The 21679-nt window shown below is 43.0% G+C and overlaps 1 protein-coding gene and 1 long non-coding RNA gene across 2 annotated transcripts; one reads left to right on the top strand and one right to left on the bottom strand.

Annotated features, from left to right (window-relative positions):
• Positions 1–6416: 6416 nt before the first annotated feature.
• pou3f1 (POU class 3 homeobox 1) lies at positions 6417–9859 on the bottom strand. The gene has a single exon (XM_047599568.1). It carries the CDS (start codon positions 9794–9796, stop codon positions 8669–8671), a length of 1128 nt encoding a protein of 375 aa, XP_047455524.1. The 5' UTR covers positions 9797–9859; the 3' UTR covers positions 6417–8668.
• Positions 9860–11117: 1258 nt separating this feature from the next.
• LOC125016538 lies at positions 11118–16129 on the top strand. The gene is made up of 2 exons (XR_007113697.1): positions 11118–11421; positions 15201–16129. It is a non-coding gene; the product is annotated as an uncharacterized LOC125016538 (long non-coding RNA).
• Positions 16130–21679: the final 5550 nt, after the last annotated feature.

The following is a 21679-nucleotide window of genomic DNA, read 5'->3' as shown; positions in this document are numbered from 1 at the left end:
GGATGCAGCATCTGGCTGATATGCAGGCGTGTGCTGAGGCGATGAGGCGCCTCCAGCCCAGGAGGAGGTATAGGGGAGTTTGTGTGATAGCCGAAGAGATAGACACTAACAACAATAGTCCCCTGTAGCCCACAGGACCAGTCATTCGTGCCAGTGGCAAACTATCTCGACCATATCATTCTCTGAACTTCCCTTCACATCTTATATACACCTAAAACTTTGCTCATCATTCATTCAGTTTGCTGCAACAAGACAGAAATCAGGATCCGTCATGAATAAAGAAGAACTGTCACGCATTGGGAAGGTGATCACTGTGAAGACAGGGCAGAACGACGACTGACCTTTTGTCTTATTTAAAAATCAAAAGGGTGCCACTGTTAGGCCCACAGGGGAACAGAGGTGGCTTGGCTGGAGAAACCAGGGTTGGCGGGGGCGTCTGGGTGCTAATCCATGGGACTGTCGATGACCCTTGACCCCCAGGGCATGAGGTTGGGTTCTGCCGAAATGCGTCTGTGAAAGCCAGGCCTTCCCTCTGCGCTTCAGGCAGCCCAATGCTCCCAAGTCCTCCTCCCAGTAATGATTTATGGGGCAGGGTGCAATCGACACACACTTAGCCCAAGGGATAGGCCTAAATGGTAGTTTTGACACCACTGAGAGACGAGGTTAAAGGTGATCAATAACAAGCCACTGGAGGAGAGACAGAAGGAGAGACAGAGCAAGAAAGAGAAAGGGAGGTGGAGGGAGCAGCTCTTTTTAATTGGCCTCTGCTCATTAGCTGAGTCTTTGTACAGCATCGCCTCTTTTGTGCCCATCCCCGCCTTCTGCTCCGGGTCACATATGTGTAGGGGTTTTGGTTGTTTTTGTTAAACGCTTCTCGAGATGACCTCAACATGTGTTAAAATAACTGGCTTGAGGTTTGAAAACCGGACACAGAATCATGGGCTCTGATATTCTTGAAGACTACTTCAAGTATATTAGCATTAGCGTAACACGTCTCCTGTTTCATTATCTGTTAATCTCATCATTCATCGTACTAGCCTGTTTCTCGGCTCAGCGGCAAGTATTCAGAGTACATGATGTATATACAGACATAAACAGAAAGCTTGAATATAAATGCATGCTCGCATGAATGTCTGCTCATTCATTTTTTCTGATGTGATTGCAAGTTTTTTCTAGTGCACGCTCCCAACTCTTGTAGTGAGGGGAGAGTAGTAGTTTGTAACCCCCCACCACCACCACAACCACCACCACCACTTCCCCTACACACACACACACACACACACACACACACACACACACACACACACACACACACCAGCCGTCGTGGAGTATCTCTCAGAAGTGAGCTGATTAGGCCTAAGACTGGGGACTGCTTTGCCTAATCATATCGCTGCATCCAAATCATCTGTGTACATTTCTAATTACATGGTGGCGTGCGGTGTCCTTGAGCACAGTGGCAGGTCTCCATTTCATCTCTGTGCTGCTCCCCCCCACCTCCTCCTCCCCCCTCTCTCGCTCGCCTTATTTTTCCCTCTCCTCTCTCCGCCATCCTTATTTATTTATTTCCATCAGCCTTATCTTTGTTGTTGTTGCGGTTGACTGTGCGCTGGGCAACAGCACTCATTTGCCAACCGATCTCCGTCCTTTGAACTCGGCATCGCAGGGCAAAGCCGACTGTCTGGGGCAGCGGGATCATCTTTGATGATCTGTTTATGGTCCGGCTCCAATTTGCAGAGGTTCACAATATAACATCCATTCCATCATGCATAACACGATGGATCAGTCATGGGTAAAGGACAACAGCAAAGAATATTGTTTAGGTTTGGATTATAGGGCTGGCACACAGCTCTATATCTCTATTTGCGAGAATCTTCTGCTGGCCTTTCCTGGATTGTTCAAATGTCTGCTTAAAGAAACAATAGAGCCGCTCTGTTGCCATATGCAGAAATATGATCCTTCAGCTGCTGTTACTATATGTTTCTTAACTCTGAATAGCAATGTTTTTTTTTCTTCTTCAATACATTCGCGAAAAGCAAGGCCCTGAACATCTCAGTGTGCTCTAAGGTTAGGTGACCTTCCTATTGTTTAGCAGTGCGTTTCTTTCCAGCGAGGCCTCGTCTTTTCTTCTCCTCTTCTCTTTTCTGCAGTAAACCTTGTTACTGAAGTCAAGAGATCCTTCGCCACACGTCGACAAAACCCAGGCTTGAAGGTGAAGAGAGGGGACAACCTTTAACATGTGACTGTCATATCCTTTTAGGCGCAACAATTACCTTTGCAGCCTTGTGTAGCAGTGCAAAACGTTGCGCAAGCAGCGGTTGTGTGATTTCAGGCATTGAAAAGCTATGGCTGAAACAATAAAATTATTACTGCTTTCTTTGGTGAAAGAATTTCCCCAAATACATCCTTTGGGTTCTTTGCATGGATTTGGGAGCTTGTGCGGTACAGATCATCAAATTTATCTTTCCTTGCCCACTCTGTTCTTATCACCTACTAAGGTTGTCTCAGCCATTGTTTAGTAGCAACAACTTCACTGAATCAGTAGTAATTGCTGCTAGAGAATGTCTCTAACGTACGACTTTCTTCTCATTGTGTGCCACTAACAGTAACATCTATGTGCTGCTGCCTGAAGGCAAGTTCCTGAGAAATTAGTTCTCCACTCTCAGAACTGTTAGTCACACTGACAGACACCTGAGGCGATATAAAATGTCCCTCAAAGCCATGAAAGAAAGAGACGGGCTGCTTCTCTTCTTCAAAACCTCCGAGTGATGAGCAAAGAGATACAGTGTGGAGGGGAGAGCAACTTTCTAAAGCCGCACTTATACCCCGTCCCATATGGGGGCCATACCTCAGAGTAGACATGAAGGAAGAACCCATATAGCTACAAGGTCCAGTATCATAAATAACACAAGACTTCTCCTCTCCCTGCTCCGTCTCCTTCACTTCACTGCTGGAGTGTTTCATATGGTAACTAGGTGTTCACTGTGTGGCCACATTGTTGCCCATCTTTCAAGTGGCTCAGAGGAGGAAACCTTGAGGTAGGGGAAGAGAGGGAATTTTTGATGAAAAAATGCATTATTCTGTTCTTTTTCCAGCCTTCAGCCCCCCTTTTTCTGCCACTCACTGTGGGAGAGGAGTATTTATTACATAAACGGAAAAAAGAGGAGAGGAGAACTAAACTGGAGGAAGAGGTAGTAATAGAGAGTAAGAAAGCTACAGGCTCTATCGCCTGACAGGTTGGAAATGTGGGTAGAATGAGCTTCCTTTGCATGCCTGTCTGTTGAGTGTGTTAGGATGAGGAAGTGTATATTATAGCTGCTCCTTTATGCAGTTTAATTACATAATTCAGTGTCAGTAGTATTTCGATATTGATCCAGTAGAACTGAACAGGATGACATGACATGATAACATGAAAAATGGACCCCAAAACAGAAAATGTACTTAGAAAATGCTGTGAGCTTATCCATCACATCAGACAAAACACACACGACAAAATTGTACACTCTTGGGTGAAATACATTTAGTGACACGTTTGATCAGTAATGATTGAGTTCTCAGGCCTGTCAGCTGCATACCTGTCGGGTTAGTAGACAAAAGCTTTTTCCCTGGAGTTGAAGATGTTAATAAGTTCTAAATGATTGTCATTTTGTATACCTGCTCACCTAAGAGTAAGAGGTCAGTTTATATTTTCATGAGATCCTCTTCAAGTTATGTTGAAAAAGGGCGTATGACAACATAATTTAAATTACACAGACTTGCAGCCCAAAACGTGTTCATATAAATGATATATTAGTGGCCTTTAGAGCAGTGATAGATAATCTATTAAACATCCAAACATTAACAATATTTAAACCCCTTACAGTTTGAATGGTACCATAAGATGGCATGCCTCTTTGCCAATAAGTAGCTTGGCTCTCTAGCATCACCCCACATGTCTACACGAGGATGATCTGCAATCCCAAGAATCCCAACCAAGTACATTATTCAGCCATTCCCATTATTTCCATAATTGCCAGCATTGTAGTGGTGTTTGTAGTGTCATTAATTACAGGCGTTGGCGTATAATACGCTTAATGTTATTTATCTGTTGGCAGATAGCTTGATGCTGCTAATCCTCATTCATTTGCTGTGGATCAATGCAAATCCGCTAGCGTGAGTGAAATCCCCTCCCCCTCCCAGAGCCGATGGTTCCTAATGTATTTTCCCACCATTAACCAGCCATAATCCCTGCTAATCATCACTAATCCACATCTCCTGTGTGTGACGATACTTCCCTGATGAAGGAGACAGCGGTGCTCATGGGCGCCCGGGCACTGCTGAGGCCGGAGCTCCTCCGCAAGTGCTGCCGAGGGCCCACTCAGTGTAGGAGTGCGGACTGCTGAGAGGGGTTAAGACGAAGGCGGAGGAGAGGAAAGAACAAACTGTGGCGATTTGTGGGTCACATATCTGGGTTTTGCTGTTTTATGATGAGTTCTCCTCATGTATTATTGATTTTACGGCATAATGAAGGTTGTGTCCCTCCATACGGTGCAGAATGAAAATTGCATATCATCACAAAATAACAGTCGGTGCGAGTCATCACAATCCCCCTTGTCTGGTCAACTGTGGACTCCTTTTGTTTCGCCGTCTCCGTTCACTCTGAGGGCCTCTGTGTCCGACAGATTTCAGTCCATTTCTGCCGCTCACTTAAAAGCTTTGAGTGGTTTGAGGGCTTGTTTTAATACCCGGAGGTCTGATGTTTGAGTCCTGCCTGAGCCGCATTTAAAGCTTTTAATAAATGGACTAAATGTGTCTCTTTGTGGCGCTTTACTGTGAAGAAAGCTTTACTGAGAACTATTTAACATGTCATTTTCTTCCCGTACAGCAAAACACATTCACAACAGCTTATGTTCATCAGCGTCATAGACTTTGGCCCAAATTATTTAATTTCTTAACTTGATAGCTGGTGGACAACAAAGCGTGTCTGTTATTAGCTGATATAATGGTAACGAATGAGCACCTAAAGCTGTGAATAGCACAGCTGTGAAGCTTGTAATGCATGTATTAATTGTTCATTTCAGAGCGTGGACACACTCAATAAGGCGAAAGAATGTTGTTGTTTATGGTGATCCTAATGTCACTACATTTATTGTCTTGTGTCTTATTGCAATGAGTTTGTTTTTTCTAACTTTGAGGTAAAGCTTTCATGCTGCAGTGCAGCAGGTTTGCCAGCAGGGGGTGCCTGTGGCTCGCTGTTGTCAGTCAGCCGGTCTCCTCCTTAATGTGGCCTACACTCGCACACTTTGACCACCTCACTGCAAAATCACTTTCCCTCCTGCTTGCAATGTAACATCTGAAAAAGACGACCAAAAATCTACAGGTATATACTACGTCTCGTTACTCTACATTGTGTGTGTGTGATTTTTTTTTTCAAGATAAGTAACAGATTTAGAAAAGACGGACGAAAAAGCAGATTTGAAATAAAGCTGAATTGCGAAAATTTAAGTCAATTTTTTCGTGGATGTGAAATTTCACTGCGCAAATGAGAAAAGAAAATAGTATGAAAGGAATATCAGTTGGGTAAATATGTGTTTCGGAAGCTTCGACTTCATAAACTGAACGCCTTTTCCAACTTTGTGGTGTATTCGGCACTGATCACGACACACTTCCACTCAGAAAGAAGCCTAATAAAACACAAATGTGCCACTAATAACTATTTGAAATAACCTGCCGTAAAGCAAGTTATTGTTCATTCAACAAAGCTGAACTTGAGAATTGTAATCTTATTTAATACTGGTGAAATTTTATTTGCATAGGCTTCCTTTTGGGGGGTAGTGATTTTCAACAATTCTGGAGGAAACTGTTAATGTGGAACAAAACACAAAAAAAAAATATACAGTCCTATTTATGTATATATTTTCACCACATGTTTGCTGGTTTTATCTGTGGACGCAGATACTACAATAAAGCTCAATATTTTTGTTTTGTTTTTTATACGGAACACACAATGGCCTGACATTGAAACTATATTTAAATTAGTATTTAGAAAAAAATATAACGTTTTTTTAATTAAAATCTTGTATTTTTAATAGAAATAACATTAAAATATGTTTTCTGTGAAATTAGGCCTGTCTTCACTTTTATAAAACTTTAGGGCCTGCCGTTTATGCGCTTTTCCCCCACTCTCTCTATATTTGGAAGAGAAGCAGATTTTTGCCCGCAGGCTTTTCTGTCTCAGATCAAAGATTCGTCACAATTCGCCTTTTGAATGCTTGAAACACATCAAGTGACGCTCGATGGTTTATATAAGGAAAACAGTTCAAATGATAACGGAATAATAGATTTTTTTTTTATGGTGTTTCTTTTCTAAATAAATAACTATAGAAATAATTGGAATGACAGTAATAATGAGCACTCAATGAAAAGACAATAATTCCGTATTAATATTGCACAATTTAATACTGCGATTACACAAAGATGTGAACAACGTCACAGACTGTGAACTTAGCAGGGAACGCCTGAGGTAAAATACTGTGGTCTATACCCTTAACAGCACATGTACACAGCTTCTGATTTTAAACGATCCCCTGTTACATAACTGCTATTTAAAATGAACACTTGGTGCGTTCGCCACTTCCCGATGACACTGAACAGCACTAAACTTTATGATCATGTTTATCTCGTCTGCCTGGTGGTGCTACAAGAGACAGCAACAAAGGAGGAGAGGGTCGGACCTTAATGAAGACAAAAGACCATTTCTTGTATATATGTTTTATGTAAGTAATAAAATATTACTATAACATAAATATAAATGCGACTTTGCAGTCTACATTTAGCAACCAACATACAACCAATATAGTAAACAAAAGGGGAAAAAAAAACATACTGAAATCCACTGCAACATAACCATTAACAGAGCTAAACAAAAAGCTCCAAACACTTTTAAGAAATAAATATATATATATAAATGGTCAGATTCATAAATGAAATCATATTAAAATATCTTCTTGGAATTAGTAAGTGTACAAAACTGCCCGGAAAGAAACAAAAACAAAACAATATCTCAGAACAAATACAAGTTTACATATTGGACATATTTACACGTTGGAAATAATCCTGGCAACATTTTCTCTAAAATCTTTTTTTTTCCGTCTTTTTTTTCTTTTTTTTATTATTATTACCATTATTATTATTATTTCTCCTGAAAAAAAGTTTCCCTCATCTGTGTTGAGTAGCACTGCTGTATGCTTTTGAACTGGTCCAACACTGAGAAATGACACACAACGCATGAGATTTTCAAATTTCCTTACAGGTCGGGAAAAAAATAAATATATCTAACGTAAATCCCTTCATCGCTTATATGCCCCTAAGGAATTCTCATTATTTTCTTTTCTCCGATTCCAGCTTTTTCATATAATACAATGGATATATGGACAAAGGAAACGGTGTATTTGTAACCAGATTAAAACATTTAAAACAACAAAGAAAAAAAAAAAATCATGTACTGGTGTGATATTCCGACATGGGGCACTGAAGTTACCTGAGTTATTATTACTTTGTTGTTTTTTTTATATTATTATTATTTCGTATTTGACCAATCTCTCTTGTAGTGTTTGGAATACAACAGGCAGTAAGCAGTGTGAGCTGACAGCGCTCTATGGTGATAACTGGAACCTGTAAACATGGGATTTGGGCTATTGTGTTGTTTAAGCCTTATGAGATCAGCTACACTCGCAATTTATCAACAGACATAAAAATTTCAATAATAATATTAACGAAAGAATAAGTGCTCCATGCAAAGAAAACAATAATCTGAAAGCAGTGAACCCCCCCAAAAAAATAAAGCATAAAGATGCGTTTTTAAACTGCCCTTTTTTTTAGCGTCTGGTGCTGGTTGCAAATTTAAATATTTTTTAAGGCATGCAGTCAGGACTTGGACGTCCTGTTGCACTGGACATTTCACTAAAATGTGTTATTTATGGGTGTTTTCGGGTGCCACCATTTCCATTGCTCCTCCACCAACAACTCCCTCTGAGTAAACAGAAAAACAAATAAACTGATCTGATGAGTTACACTCGCAAATAATGAACAAAATAATAGACACTCTGCAGAAAGAGAGACACTGAAGTTAAAGTATTTCCAAACCAAAACATCACAATCAATATAACAAAGAAAGTATACACTAATATTCTGAAATCTGGTTAATCAGTTTAAGCCCGGAAAAGCAAAAATGTTCATTCAGTGTAGGCTATTCGTCTCCAGTGTTGATCATTTTCAGACACCTCATCCTGGTGAGTTCATGGTGCACCAGGAGGAGAGGTGCTCGGTTGCCACATTTAATAACTCCCCACTTGGAACGATCATGAGATATCAAATTTACTTTATAAGCATGACTCCTCCATATAATTTTGGTAAATAAAGATCTTTGTCTCACTTCAAATGCGCACGAAATCAGTAACAGCGAATATTTTTTTTCTTTTTTCTTGCTTTTTTTTTCTTAACACTTTCCCTTTTCCCACCTATTTGTTGGTTCTCCGAATACTAAAGGCAAAACTGATTTGTTCAACTTTTTTTCCATGTCTTTTTTTTTTCTGTCAGGAAAACAAAAGCCAAACTTAAATACTGTAAACTCCATAGTCCCTTTCCCCTTTCTATCCCCCCGCGGAAATGCTCGGATTGTTCATGAAAACAGTCACTGCACAGGACTCTGTAGTGTGCGGTGTAGAGGAGGGGTCTCTGCTTGAGAATATACGTCCTCCATATTCGGGTGAGGGACCCCCACTGGTGTCATTCTTTTCTCTTTTTGTCTTCTGTTGCAAAACCAAACACGGACAACCTCTTTTTCCAACTGCAGAGTGCTGGCTAAAGTGCTGATTTCATGAGCAGATGGCTTTGGGCATTTTAAGAAATGATTTTCCAACGCCCCTTTCACCCCCACTTCAATGGAGGTCCTCTTCTTTCGTTTCCTGCCCTGCGCAGCAATCTTGTCCAAATTGGTAGGACTGCCCGTGTTTGAGTCTGTCTCCTCCAGCCACTTGTTAAGGAGCGGCTTAAGTTTGCACATGTTCTTGAAGCTGAGCTGCAGCGCCTCAAACCTGCAGATAGTGGTCTGAGAAAAGACGTTTCCATACAGGGTGCCCAAGGCCAAGCCCACGTCCGCCTGCGTAAAGCCCAGTTTGATCCGCCGCTGCTTGAACTGCTTGGCGAACTGCTCCAGGTCGTCGGAGCTGGGCGCGTCCTCGTCCGAGTGGTCCTGGTGGTGGCTGAACGCTTGCTGGGGCGACTCCATCTGGTTGTCGTGGCTGCCCGAATCGTCGTGAAGTGGGTCCCGCATGCCATGGTGCAGGGAGCCGGGCTGGGGACTCAGCATTGCGTTGAGGTTTGTGTATCCAGGCTGGGAGTAGACCAGGGACTGGTGGCCGTTGGATGCCGGGGACAGCGGGGATAGGTGGTGCGTCGTGGCAGGTGCCCACGAGCCATGGTGGCTACTCTGCGTCTGCTGGTGCACCAGGTGAGATCTGTGGTGGAAGCCGCTGCTCAGGTCCTCTCTGGTCGCTTGCACGCTGGCTTTGTGCTCCTGCTGTCCGAGGTGGGTGCCGCTGGACCAGTCGGTGTTGGAGGTGGGCAGCCACTGGTGGTGCGTCAGGCTCATCGGGTGTCCCGTGTTGGTCGCCGCAAGCCCTTGCAAGTACTCGTGGTGCATCATTTTCTGCACCTCTCTGTAGGTCGTCCCCTGGTGCATCCTATCCGAATCCGGATGCATGAGCGGGTTAGACGGTAAAGAGTTATTCCTCGGAATATACTGAGCTGTTGTCGCCATGGCTCCTACTTCGAAAACTGACGAGCACTTCGGAGGTCTCCAGGCTTTAGAGCCAAAACGCAACAACCTGCTCTGGGAGGTCTTGGGGAAGAGCGAAGACACGCCTCCCCTCCGCTTGTATTGGCTCCTCTCCGATTCAAGCCCACTAGGGACATATTCAATAGGCGCAGGGTTTCAGTGCACGGTGCGGCGCATTTCGCACACGATGGATAGAGCTCCAATCTTAACATATGTTATAGAAAAAAAAAACATATGTTCTATTTATTAAATGTCTCTTTGAGTTTTAAGAGGAAGCCTTTCACTTTGTGTACCTGTTTCCAGATTGTGTCTGTCTATCTATTTATCAGATTTCTTTTTCTTTAACTCTCTCCAAGGAAGGTGAACGGAGTTGCAGCAGCGGGGTTTGATTAAGTCCCCCCGTTTGGATCGGTTGTTTTGCAAATAACCACGTGGGGGAGTACGGAGATCTTTTTGAAGGGCTGCCCCCCCTTACAGCACACACACACACCTGCAGTTACAGACACACACCCGTGCACCTTTATAATAGGTCACTGATGATTATAGCGCTCCTCATTTTAAACAGATTATAAGGCGCGATGCTCCAGCTCTGGCAGCCACCCACGCAGCGAGCGGCGTGTAAATAAGCCGACGTGGTGCGTCTGCGAATGCCGTTTGTAAGTGTGTGACAAATTTGAAAGCATTTGCTCAATTTCAAATCATCCGCGTCTGTCATTTATTTGTATTGTCTCGGTGATTTCTAGTGTTGTATGATCTCATCATCACCACCCACTTAGTTATGATACACACTGCCCCCCCCCCTCTCCCCCCCACCCCTTTCCACATGGAGTGCAGGTGACAGAGTTGATATATTATAAACAATTTATTGACATCATACCGCATCTTATTTTGAAATCTTGAAAGTACTGTCGTGTCTGCTGCGAAGGTTAAGTGCAATATTAGACAATTAGGCTTTCAAATATGCGATAAAACAGTGTATTTGATCCTCACTGTCATGCTGTTTCAGTTCTTGTGGGTTCTTTTCTCAGCCCAGGAAATTTAACCAATTCAGGAAGAAATATATATTTTCATATCATTCACCTCTCGGAGCATTTTACTAAGCAGCAACTTGGAGAGAGAAACCTTGTGTTTCTTCCTCCTGGCTCCTTCCCCACTACCTCTCCCGGTTGATCTGATTATTTTTCCCTTCACGTTTTGTCCCAATAGCAAATTACCAATTCTATGAATTGCAAAGCAGCCTCAGAGACGCTGAGGGGTAGAGAGAGGGGGGGCTGGATGCGAAGATTGAAAGGGATCTTTGCAAACACAATCACGTTCTTAAATGGAAATGCGGGGCTTTAAACAAATCTTACATCTCTCCCGTTCCATTCGCCTAAAACTCTGCAATCAGGCACATGTTCCGCTCCTTCTAAAACAGGAGCTTTTTTGGAAGGGTTTTCAGGCGCAACAGTCCCATTTTAATCATTTACCTGAAAGCAATGTTTTGCCTTTTTATCTCTGCCGCGTGTCTGTGTGTTGTCATCTTCTCCAATGCGACTATTCTCTTTCTATTTACAGGACGACTCGAGTCTAGTGTTCATTTTAATCCGGGACTACATGACTAAAAGGTAAGTTGTCTACTTTCTGCTGTGCCTGCGTCCTTGCTGTACTCTTGTCTCCAGCGTTAACAATGTAGCGAGTGTGTGTGCGGAAAATGTTGTCGGGGTCACAGGTGCTCGTCATCATCTCTTGAAAGGCGTGGTTTTTGTCCACCCATCCTTTATATATTTATTTGGAATGAGTGGGAGACAGTCCTCGCGAGTTGTCTGCTTATCAATTTGCGGCAATTTATTAGTGACAAAGTCCGACGTTTAAGATGTGACATGACGTTTTTAGTGCCGTGGTGCTTTTTATTGGGGGTTTGCATAAAATGTCTCATTATAAAAAAGAAGCACTATGATTAATAGTGTGTTACAATGTGTGTTACATTTTGCAAACATGTTCATCTTAATCGAAATATAATAATTTGTAGTAGTACATAGAATATATTGATTAATTTGTATGAGGGAAAAGGGTGATTTATAATTCTAAAAAAATGCTATTATATTTATTATTAATTGATATTTTATAGAACACACAGGAAAAAATGTAAAATAAAATCTAACTTGGATGACAATGATGGACAATGCTACTCTAACGCAACTCGTTAATGAGAAATCCCAGCCAGGACCTTTCTTTTTGTCAGTGTCTTTTTCTCCGCGTCTTAAACTCCTGAGAGACCCCAGTGGCTGCGTGTCACTGCTATGTGGGACCGAAGCTCCATGCAGCTCGCAGTTAATGAAGATGCGTTAGCCATTCAGTCATTCTTGTCCCCCAGTCTATAAAAAGCAGTGGTTTCTGCCGCACAGACCCAGTCTTGTGCTTCGCCATGCCAGCTAGGAGCTGCTGGAAAAGAAACATCCAGATGCTTTGGCCCTTTTGTAAAGAATATGGCCTTGTGTGCGCTGAGGTGCATTTTTGCCAGGACGCACTAGGTTTCCATGGTGCGCGCGATGAAAGGGATCACACAGAACTTAGTGGTGAATGACAAGCCGTACAGGAAAAGCGACTGGAAATGAGCATGATATGATGGATTTAAAAAAAAATCGGTGAAAAAAAGAAAGAAGCACGCTGACTATGAACCGCAGAGATGAGTGTCAAGGAAGTTGAGTGACCTCTTTTAGCAGAAATAGTCCTCTTTGTATCACCCCGAGAGCACAATTCTGATTTATTCTTCCCTTCTTTCTTGCAAGTGATGCCTTTAAATACTGCTGGAAACGGAGGAAGTTTCAAATTTTAAACAGCTCATTTTAACTCAGACATGACACCGGTGCCTTTGCTGACCAAGCACAATATATTTTATTTATTATTTTAGGAATCAGTGTTTAACTAAATGCAGGAAGTGTATTCGCGTGCTTCTGTAATTTAGGGTTATTTATTAGTATTAAGGGCACTTTCTTCTTCAGTCTGTCACGTGTTAATCTTCCCCACACATCTACTTAATATGCAGCAGTTATCGTCAGGACGCCACTCAGCCAATAGGGCCCCATCGACCCACCAATTAACCAAGTTCCCCTCTTATTGCTGCTCCGCCTTGGTGTCAGTGTGTAGACTACAGTGCGGACGCACAGGGAAGGAGAGATAGAATGCAAAAATAAAATGAAGTATGACGAATAGGCTTAAATAGAGGAGGATTAGATTGGAAAATTATGTTACAGTATTTTCTGCGGATTTCCCGATGAAAAAAAATGTTATTAATTAAAATAATGTACAATTACAATTGTCTCTACATTTAAAACATGCGCTTCAGATTTTATTTTAAATGTCACAGACCATTATTTAACTCCTCGTCCCAAGCCTGTAAATAAAATTTAGCCTAATCCCCCCCTCCCCCACCCCACCCACTTCCAAAAAAAAAAAAAAAAAAGTACCTGAAATATGACGATCACATTCTTAAAACGGTCTCGGTCTCATATTGGATGTTTAATACAACTCTTCCTCGATTCCAGGGGGACCATTTCGACCCACCACAAGCTATGTTTAGATTTTAAAATTCATGGGATGTACCTTCCAACTACAGCGAGTAGAATAATATCCTCCAACTCACTCAATCAGATAATTGTATTTCGTTTCCACTTTTTTTTTTTTTTTTTTTTGATAGACATGCGTAATAGGCACTAAATATGCAATAGTAAAAACAAAAAAAAAATCCTGTTTGCCCATCCATTTTGAAGACCAAATCGTCCCGTGCTTTTCAGGTAACTTTTTCCCTTTCTTTTTTTGGCTAATGAACTTGGGCTATTCTGCCAGCATCCCCCTGAGAATGAGACGGGGGGAAACGCTTCTCTTGTGGTAAAAGGTGCGAGTTTCTTCCTCTGTCTCTCGGCTAATTAGGCGGGGTCTGAGCACGCCAGAATGAATATTCATGAAAAGCACCGGCGCGCAATTAGTAGTGGAGAGAGTACCCAACTTCAATCCCCAAACAACGCAGCTCGCAGAGGAACGGGGTGTCGGTCCCCCCTACTCCATGTGTCTCTGCCTCTGCTCAAGCACTCTTTGAGCCCTCACTTGTACTTTCAGTTCTTATCAGCCAGTTTCCTGCTCCTCTTTTCAAAGCAGCCACCACAAGTGATTTGTCCACTTCATATAAATCTCCATGTTGGGAATAACAGCTAATCCAATTACATTTCTCAATAACTTCTGAGGTGGCCAAACAGACATCTCTTCCGTCAGCTGAGCTTTCGGAATTCTTTGGATCCACTTTTTGACATTTGAAGAAAATTTCACTTCAATTTCAACACCCGCTCCACATCTAGTGCTGAATGTGACACACAAGTGTGCGGGCGCACACACACAAGCACACAAGCACCTTTCACCTAATGAGGCAGATCACCCGACAACACACAATCTCATAAGCATCACACCTGACTGTTCCAAAATCCCCTGAATTACTAATGGTCCCTGGTGCACACATCTGGTCCCATCCTCTAAAGCCTCCATCTACCTGTCTAGTGGTTTGTGTGTCATGCCAGTGTGAGCCTTCGCCCGCGTGCCTGCTTGCCTGTCCATCCCGCCAGCCGAGGACCCACAATCCTCTGCTTTGAATTCAAGGTGATTCTTATCCCCGACCCCCTCCTGCCCCAGCGCGTTTGCCTCTCGCCTCCATAAAGATGTGTTTATGTATGTATGTATGTGCAGAGGGGAACACGAGGAGGTTTTTCAAGGGTTGGGGGGAGATAAGCAGAGGAATTTGAGGCCGGTGAATATGGATGGGGTCCCTGCTTTTAGAGAGCACCGCTGATAGAGAGGTAAACAGCTCCTGGCCAAGAGAAGGAAGAAGAGTGGGAGGTGGCGACAGGGAAGGGGGGTTAGCTGATGCATGCGCTGGCATACATTTGGGGCCTAACTCCATATCCTCCTCTCTTTCTGTCATTCACTCAACATCTCTGAGGACTATCTATCATTATTCCTTCACCTTATTTTGTTGTTAGCTTGTCGGGGCTTTGGACATTCTTGTGGATTTGGGTGATGAGATTCCATTATCAATGCACGGGAAGTGAGGGTGTTTGCAAACCGGATTTCAGGCTCAGAAGTTTTTGGTTTCTCATTGCTGATGCTGCATTTTTGAGAGCAGTAAAATCGGAGCGGTTTATCGTTGGACCTGTGTTTGTGCGCGACGATGAAGACTTCAAACCACTAGTCTCTGTATGAGTAAGCATAATTGTCATCATCCTCACTGACCTCTAACCGCATCTCCTGCCTCACCTTTAACTTCTATGTCCTCTTTTAAAGATAATGGCAAGGCTGCAAGTACAATAACCTCAGACTCAGGCTGTCTCTCCTTTTGTGTCTCCTTTTCTCCTGACAGGGCCTGCAAGGCTGAGTGGCTTGCCGAGGCGAAGACCACGACTTCTAAGAGGACACGGCAGGAGTGAGTCGACGCGTCTCAAATATACTGTCACATTGTGCGCGTGCAAATACGTTCCTCCGCTCACTGAAAGTCTGTTGTTCATGACTCTGCAAGCTCCATTCAATTCCATTATTTTATGTGCACTCGTCTTTTAAAAGATTATGTATGAGCATGGTTTTCTCCGTGTCTGTGTGTGTTAAATCCAACAGAAAGCTCTACATTTAGTTATCGTCTGGGTTATATTGTACGTCCCTTTAGATTCTAGTTAAAGAAACAAACTTTATAAAAAAAAGCTTTCAAGGCTAAAAAAAAAAAAAAAAAAGCAAAATGAAGCATCCACCAGCCGAGGTTCATGTGTCGATGATTTGAAATTTTCATCTGACAAATCAAAAGACTTTTTAGGACTTAAGCACAGTTTCATCAGGCTAAATTGATCTGTTTTACTGTGAGACATTTTTGGAGTGTTTCCATGCTGGCAGTGCATAAATGGCAGTAAACAAAAGTAAAGACACGCATCTGACAGCAGATGTGTTTCAGCCGGAGACTTTTCACAGTGTGCATCTTAACCTCCACGCCACAGGCCGGGGTGCCACTTTCTTTTAATACAGTTTTTGTTGCTGCAGAATTAAACAGGGGATAAAGTTAACTTCATTAGGTGAAGAACATCTTTTTTTTTTTTTTCAGAGCAGTCTTGTTCCACAGGTGAGCCCTCCCAGGCCCTGACTTTCCTTTGGGGCAGCTGCTTAGTTTTATCCCACTTGATTGCTCTCTTGGCCACGACACAACACAGCTTAACTCCCGCTCACACACGCACACACACACACACACACACACACACACACACACACACACACACACACACACACACACACACACACACACACACACACACCAGAGAACTTCAACACTAAGGCCCCACCGCAAAGTTATTAATGAGCTGTTTAATTTTAATTAGATAGTAATTCATGTTAATGCCTGCTTAATGGAGCAAAATAATTCCCCTCGGTCACTCGGGGTCTTTATGCTTCGTTTACCAGCCCCTGCAGTTATTCTCTGGCTTTTGTTTTTATATTACATTTCCAAGTCTATTTTTTTTTCCCAAGCAGTGAGGGAATGATGAAACAGTAAAAAACAGGAAACATATGTGGTGAGTGAAGCGCATTAGTGTGTGTGTGTCTGCGTGTTTGTGTGTCGAAGAGTGTTAGCACCCTGAGAGCAAACACTGGTACCCATATGTTTGTGTTCATGTCCCCTTTATTTATATTTCAATTTATTTTGGAGATGGTTCGTCTGTATGTGGGGAACACTGAGCTACTCTACACTACACACACACACACACACACACACACACACACACACACACACACACACACACAACCACTACAGTAAATGCCTTAAGTCAGACGAAAGTAAAGGTCAAACTCAGTATTGAACGCTAAGCAGGGTTAAACCCTCAGGTTGAAGTGCAGGTACCAAGACATTTGTAAGAGAGAGGTTGTGACCTTTTTGTCCAGGCCAGGCCTCAAGGTAAATTGCTCCTGCTTATTTTCACGTGTGGATCCACAAGGCTACTGCCTACCTAGGGAAGCATTCGTTCGAGACCCCCCCCCCTCTCCCCCAGAGGTTCAAACATCGGTGAAGCCGTGCAGGAGTGACCACAGCGGCTCGGGCCACCGTGTGTGTGTGTGTGAGAGGAGGAGCGGAGAGGTCAATGCTGTTGAGTCCGTCTCGGTTCTGTCTGTCTGGGTGCCTCGGCTCTAACGGAGCACTAAGCTGAGTGGTTGAATTGAGTTAGTGGCTACAGACAGGCTTTTAATTGTTGATTGACCAGTCTGAGTGCTTCCTGGGCTGGGGTCATAGCAGAGAGCAGCCGGGGAGGTCCCCAGGCCCCAGCGGCAATTTCAGTCGCACACACCCCAGCACAGCGCAGGGGCGGAAAGAGATGGAGAGGAGGACGTCGGAAAGGTAGTTAGGACGGGGTGAAGAGCTCTGACACTTTAAAAAGTTTTACCATTTTTTATGCTTCTCTGTTTTTTTTTTTTTTTCTTTTAAATAAAGTTTGATCTCTGGATTTACGGGGGCAAACATGTTGGTGTGCGTTGAGAGCGGCTGTGAACAGAGGAGGCTTTAAGGTCCACAGATTAGCAAGTTCAATGTTTACTCCTCCACAAAATCTCAGCTCCTTCATCTGTTTGACAATTACAAATTTACTTTGTACCCGTTCCATCCACTGCTTTGCCCCTCCGCTCCCTCCCTCTTTATCCCCGTTCCCTCTCTCCCCCCTTCAGCCCTCTTCCCTCTAATTCTGCACGGGGCTACAAAAGCCCATTCTGCTGTTTTAGTGGGTTAGCTCTTCTCTCCTCCTCCTCCTCCTCCTCTCCTCCGCTCCTCCTCCTCCTCTCCTTGGCTCACAGCAGGTGCCCGTCCTCGGCTAACATTTGTTATCTCTAATCCTGCAGGTTCGGCGCACAAAAAGAGCGTAGTAAACTCTCTCTCAGACCTAATCCCACCACTCCTTTTTTGATGGCACTCCCCCTCGCCCTCCTCTCCTCTTTTCTCCCCTCACTATCTCTCTTTTAGGCTGCTGGGGGGGACACTCCACTTCTCTGATTGCCACATAGCTTTTTATCACCATGGCCTTCAATTTGGGGGGCAGCTGTCGGTAGTGGGGGTGTCCCTTTTTTCTCCCGTTCTTTATACCTCCGATTCCAACTCCCTTCTTCCTTTCTCTCTCCCTCTGTCTCCCTTTTTGCCCCCTTCTCCCTCTCTCTCTGTATCATTTACAGTCATTTTCTGGCAATTAAAATGAAGCGCTGCTGCAGGATTTTCGCCTGCAGTGCAACACTACAGTGCTGATGAATAATTCTTCACCCAGCAAACTGGAAAGCTTGCCTTTCTTTCATGTCGGAGCCTTTGTTGATTTACCATTAAAACTTACTGCACCGTGCTATGAGTGGAGGACCCTGCTCTGTGGGAACTGGCAAAAAGCAAAAATGAGGATGAAGCAGATATGTGTACATATGCTTTTTTTTTTTTTTTTTTGCCAGACCAGAATGAGGAAGCCTCTGAGTTACAATATGTGTGTCTTATATATTTGTGTTTATGGTTTAGATTTATGGCTTATGAGGACTCTTTATTTATGTCCACTGTCTCGTTCTATAGCACTTAGGTTTTATGTTAATTTTTCTTATCAACGGTTTTCATTATGGGGCCTAGCTGCATTGTGTGAGTGATTAGGCGGTCATTCATCTTTTCTTCTTCCTCACACACACACACACACTCTCGCTCTCCCTCCTTCTCTTTCTATCACACACACAGCGAGAGGTGACTGATGTGTGGACGGAGTGTGTGGGGCGCTCTGGCTGCAGAGGCGGGGTGGTGCTGGCGGTATGTGAAATGATGTAGCCTTCCAGCCCAGCCCAGCCCAGCTCTGGCCTTCCTTCGGTTAGCAACAGAATGGACTGTTCGCTGCTTTGAAGATTTTAGTTTGAATAACTTCTGCTGTCCGTATTGTTAAGCGTCTGCATGAATAAAAACCAACAAATAAAAAACAGACATAGACAACGGTAAGATACGGAAGAAGGAATTATGAATGCTCAAATTAAATGTTTAATTTTCGTCTGTATTAAATAAACTAGGCCGTAAATTACTTACAGTATTTGATAGTGTTTTTGCAATAAATTTGTTGGATGTTCTCACTAGAAAACTGTCATCATGGGTTAATTCTTTAAAATATTTAAATGTTTGTAGGATGCATAAGACTGACTTTTTAAAAGGTGAAGTCGTGTCAGTGGTGACCATACACGACATGTTACATATCCTCATCTATTCAAATTCAAAGAAAAATGTGCTTCTGCTGCGTCTCCACCACTGAGGGTGCCAGACGGCTAAAATGCTCACATCAGTCAGTTATTTTTTCTTGTTGATTACTACTGCGATCTATTTGTTACCAACAGTACCGATGCTTTAAATGCCATTATTATTAGATAATTAATCTGCAGATCACTGCAGCTGCATTCACATGATAAAACAGAGGTAACTATTTAGGCGCGTGCATGTTTGCAACAGTGGCAGAATATATGTAGCAGCAGACACTCAAAACCACAGCACCGGTACCTTTTAGATATTGATCCCACCTCGAGCCCCGCACCAGTTACTATCTGCCACTTGCAGTCAGCTGTTTCAGTGGGATTAGCTCTCCTCTCCTCTCCTGGTTTATTTTAATCACAAAGATAAATGTAGTTAGAAAGAAGCCTGTCCAATTATATTTTCCCATGAGAGAAATAGGATGAAGTTTAAGCAGCTTTAACTTTAACTGGATGGAAGGCTTGAATTAGGGTCTGAGAAGAAGTTTCTTCCTGCGATGTCATCTGGCTCAGTAGTTCTCCCCCAGTCAGTTATATGGGCTTCAGCATATTTAACAGCAAATATGAACACACTCATTCGGATTCACTGACAGGCATGCACACACACACACACACACACACACACACACACACACACGGACAAGCAAACACTGACGCAAAAATACACACAATACACACAGCAAGTAAACAAACAAACACTCTATTTTTCACACTGTCACACTCACATGGACACAGTCATGCACTGAAGAGATAATGGTGGCCAGAGGCGATCTGAGTGCTCTCCCTCTCCCTCTCTCTCCGTGTCTCTGAGGCAGAACGCGTGCTCTGGTCCTCACTGTCTGTTAGATTTGATCACCATCACCCAGCTGCTACGGACAGTGCACAGCTCAGCTCAGCTGACGGCTCACTGAAACACGCACACATGCACTCATAGCCACTGTGCCAGAGGACATTACATGCAGTGTCTGACACCTCTAAATAAGTGTTTACTTTGTGTGTGTATGTGTGTGGAAGTGTGTAGAATGTGTCTGTCCGTGCGTGTATATTTGCGTTTGCATTTTATTTGCCTCTGTGCTCACCTCTCATTCCATAACTACTGGTGAGGCAACAGCAGGCCTGTGAAATGTTCCCAAAATGATCAGCCGTGCCCCTACGTGGCTGCCTCCATCATTAACACAGGCAGCATGTCATTCCTCGAAGTAACACTGCACCTTTGAATCGACAGCGTCTTCGCCACATGTATAAGCAAGTGAAATATAATTTAACTGTATACTGATTAATTCAAATGTAAATAAAAATGTGAATGAAAATCTGCCTGGTCTGGAATTATTTTTGTGTTGTCTTGAGCTTCAGGTGAAACACTTCATTATGATACATATTTCTGTATTTGTCACTCTCTTCCTTTCTTTCTTCGCAGTCATGCACAAACAATATGGGTTCACACCCAGACGTACAGTATCTCATTAAGCTGTGACAGAAAGCTGCTAATGTGAGTGTGTGTGGGTGTGTGTGCCCACGTGCGTACATGTGTCTCTGTCTGTCTGCAATGAGACTTTAATAAGACAGAAAAGATGGGGTACAGTAAATCCTACATCTGAGCACGCCCATCTCTGAGACCTGAGGGTGCCACGCTATGATTGACAGGCCTCCTTTCACTGGCGCTGTCGGACGCGGGACGGATTAGGGCCGTCTCGCCCTAAAGGGCCATTGTGGCTTCACGTCTCCCAGCTGCTTCACCATGCACCCCTCTTCACGACTGAGGAGGGGCCCTTGTGAGTGTCTCTGTCTGTGCTTTAGGGACATGTCGTCTGCATGGCATGGGTTTGCTTGACCTTCTGTCTTCATTCTGTGGGCTGTTAAAATATCAGGGTGTTACCATTTTGTCACGCGTTTCTTGGTTATTTTGTTTCTGAAGATTTTTCATTTCATATGCTATAAGACAAAAAGACTTTTGAGAACTTCAGGGAGAATCTTAATGACTCACGTCAGCACTCTTCTCAAGTGAGATTTAAAACGTTCTTTCAGGAAGTCTTTTTATCTTTTCTATTTTCTGGTGAATAATCTGATCAGTAAAGCTCGAGTTATTTAAAAAGTCTTATATTTACATATTTGAAGCGCATGTCTGGACATTCATACTTGCCTTAAGAATATATTTTAGATCAACTATTGAGTTTCATACAACAGGTCCCCAGGCTGTACGTAACGTACAGTGTATTCAGGTTCAGGTGATGCACACATGACTATAAATCCCAGGTGTGTTGCTGTAGGTGTGAATAGGAAGGTACAACAGCATTAAGTCATTAACATTATTATTACTCTGGTTAAAGGATCCCGCTGAAGTATTTTTTTTTCTACTGTTTAAATACAGAAAAAAAAATAATAATTAAACTGTCCACTGACTAATTAGAGGCTCACAATATCTCCCCTCTGTGTTCATGTTTTAACTCAGAGTAGATGACATGATTTTTATATTGGCATCATATTTTATTAATGTGTCTCAGATAAGAATAGGCGTGCATATAGAATAATGAAAAAAGAATTGTGTTTCACAAGGATTTAATCTAAGGCACT

This window comes from Mugil cephalus, chromosome 11 (genome assembly GCF_022458985.1).
Source record: "Mugil cephalus isolate CIBA_MC_2020 chromosome 11, CIBA_Mcephalus_1.1, whole genome shotgun sequence".
In the NCBI taxonomy this organism is placed as follows: Eukaryota; Metazoa; Chordata; class Actinopteri; order Mugiliformes; family Mugilidae; genus Mugil; species Mugil cephalus.
The sequence above is the reverse complement of the archived record's forward strand: the minus strand, read 5'-3'. Positions and strand labels throughout refer to the sequence as shown.

What these genes read in the sequence shown, in the direction of transcription:
- pou3f1 (XM_047599568.1), bottom strand. Translation starts at nt 9,796, where the DNA reads ATGGCGACAACAGCTCAGTATATTCCGAGGAATAACTCTTTACCGTCT.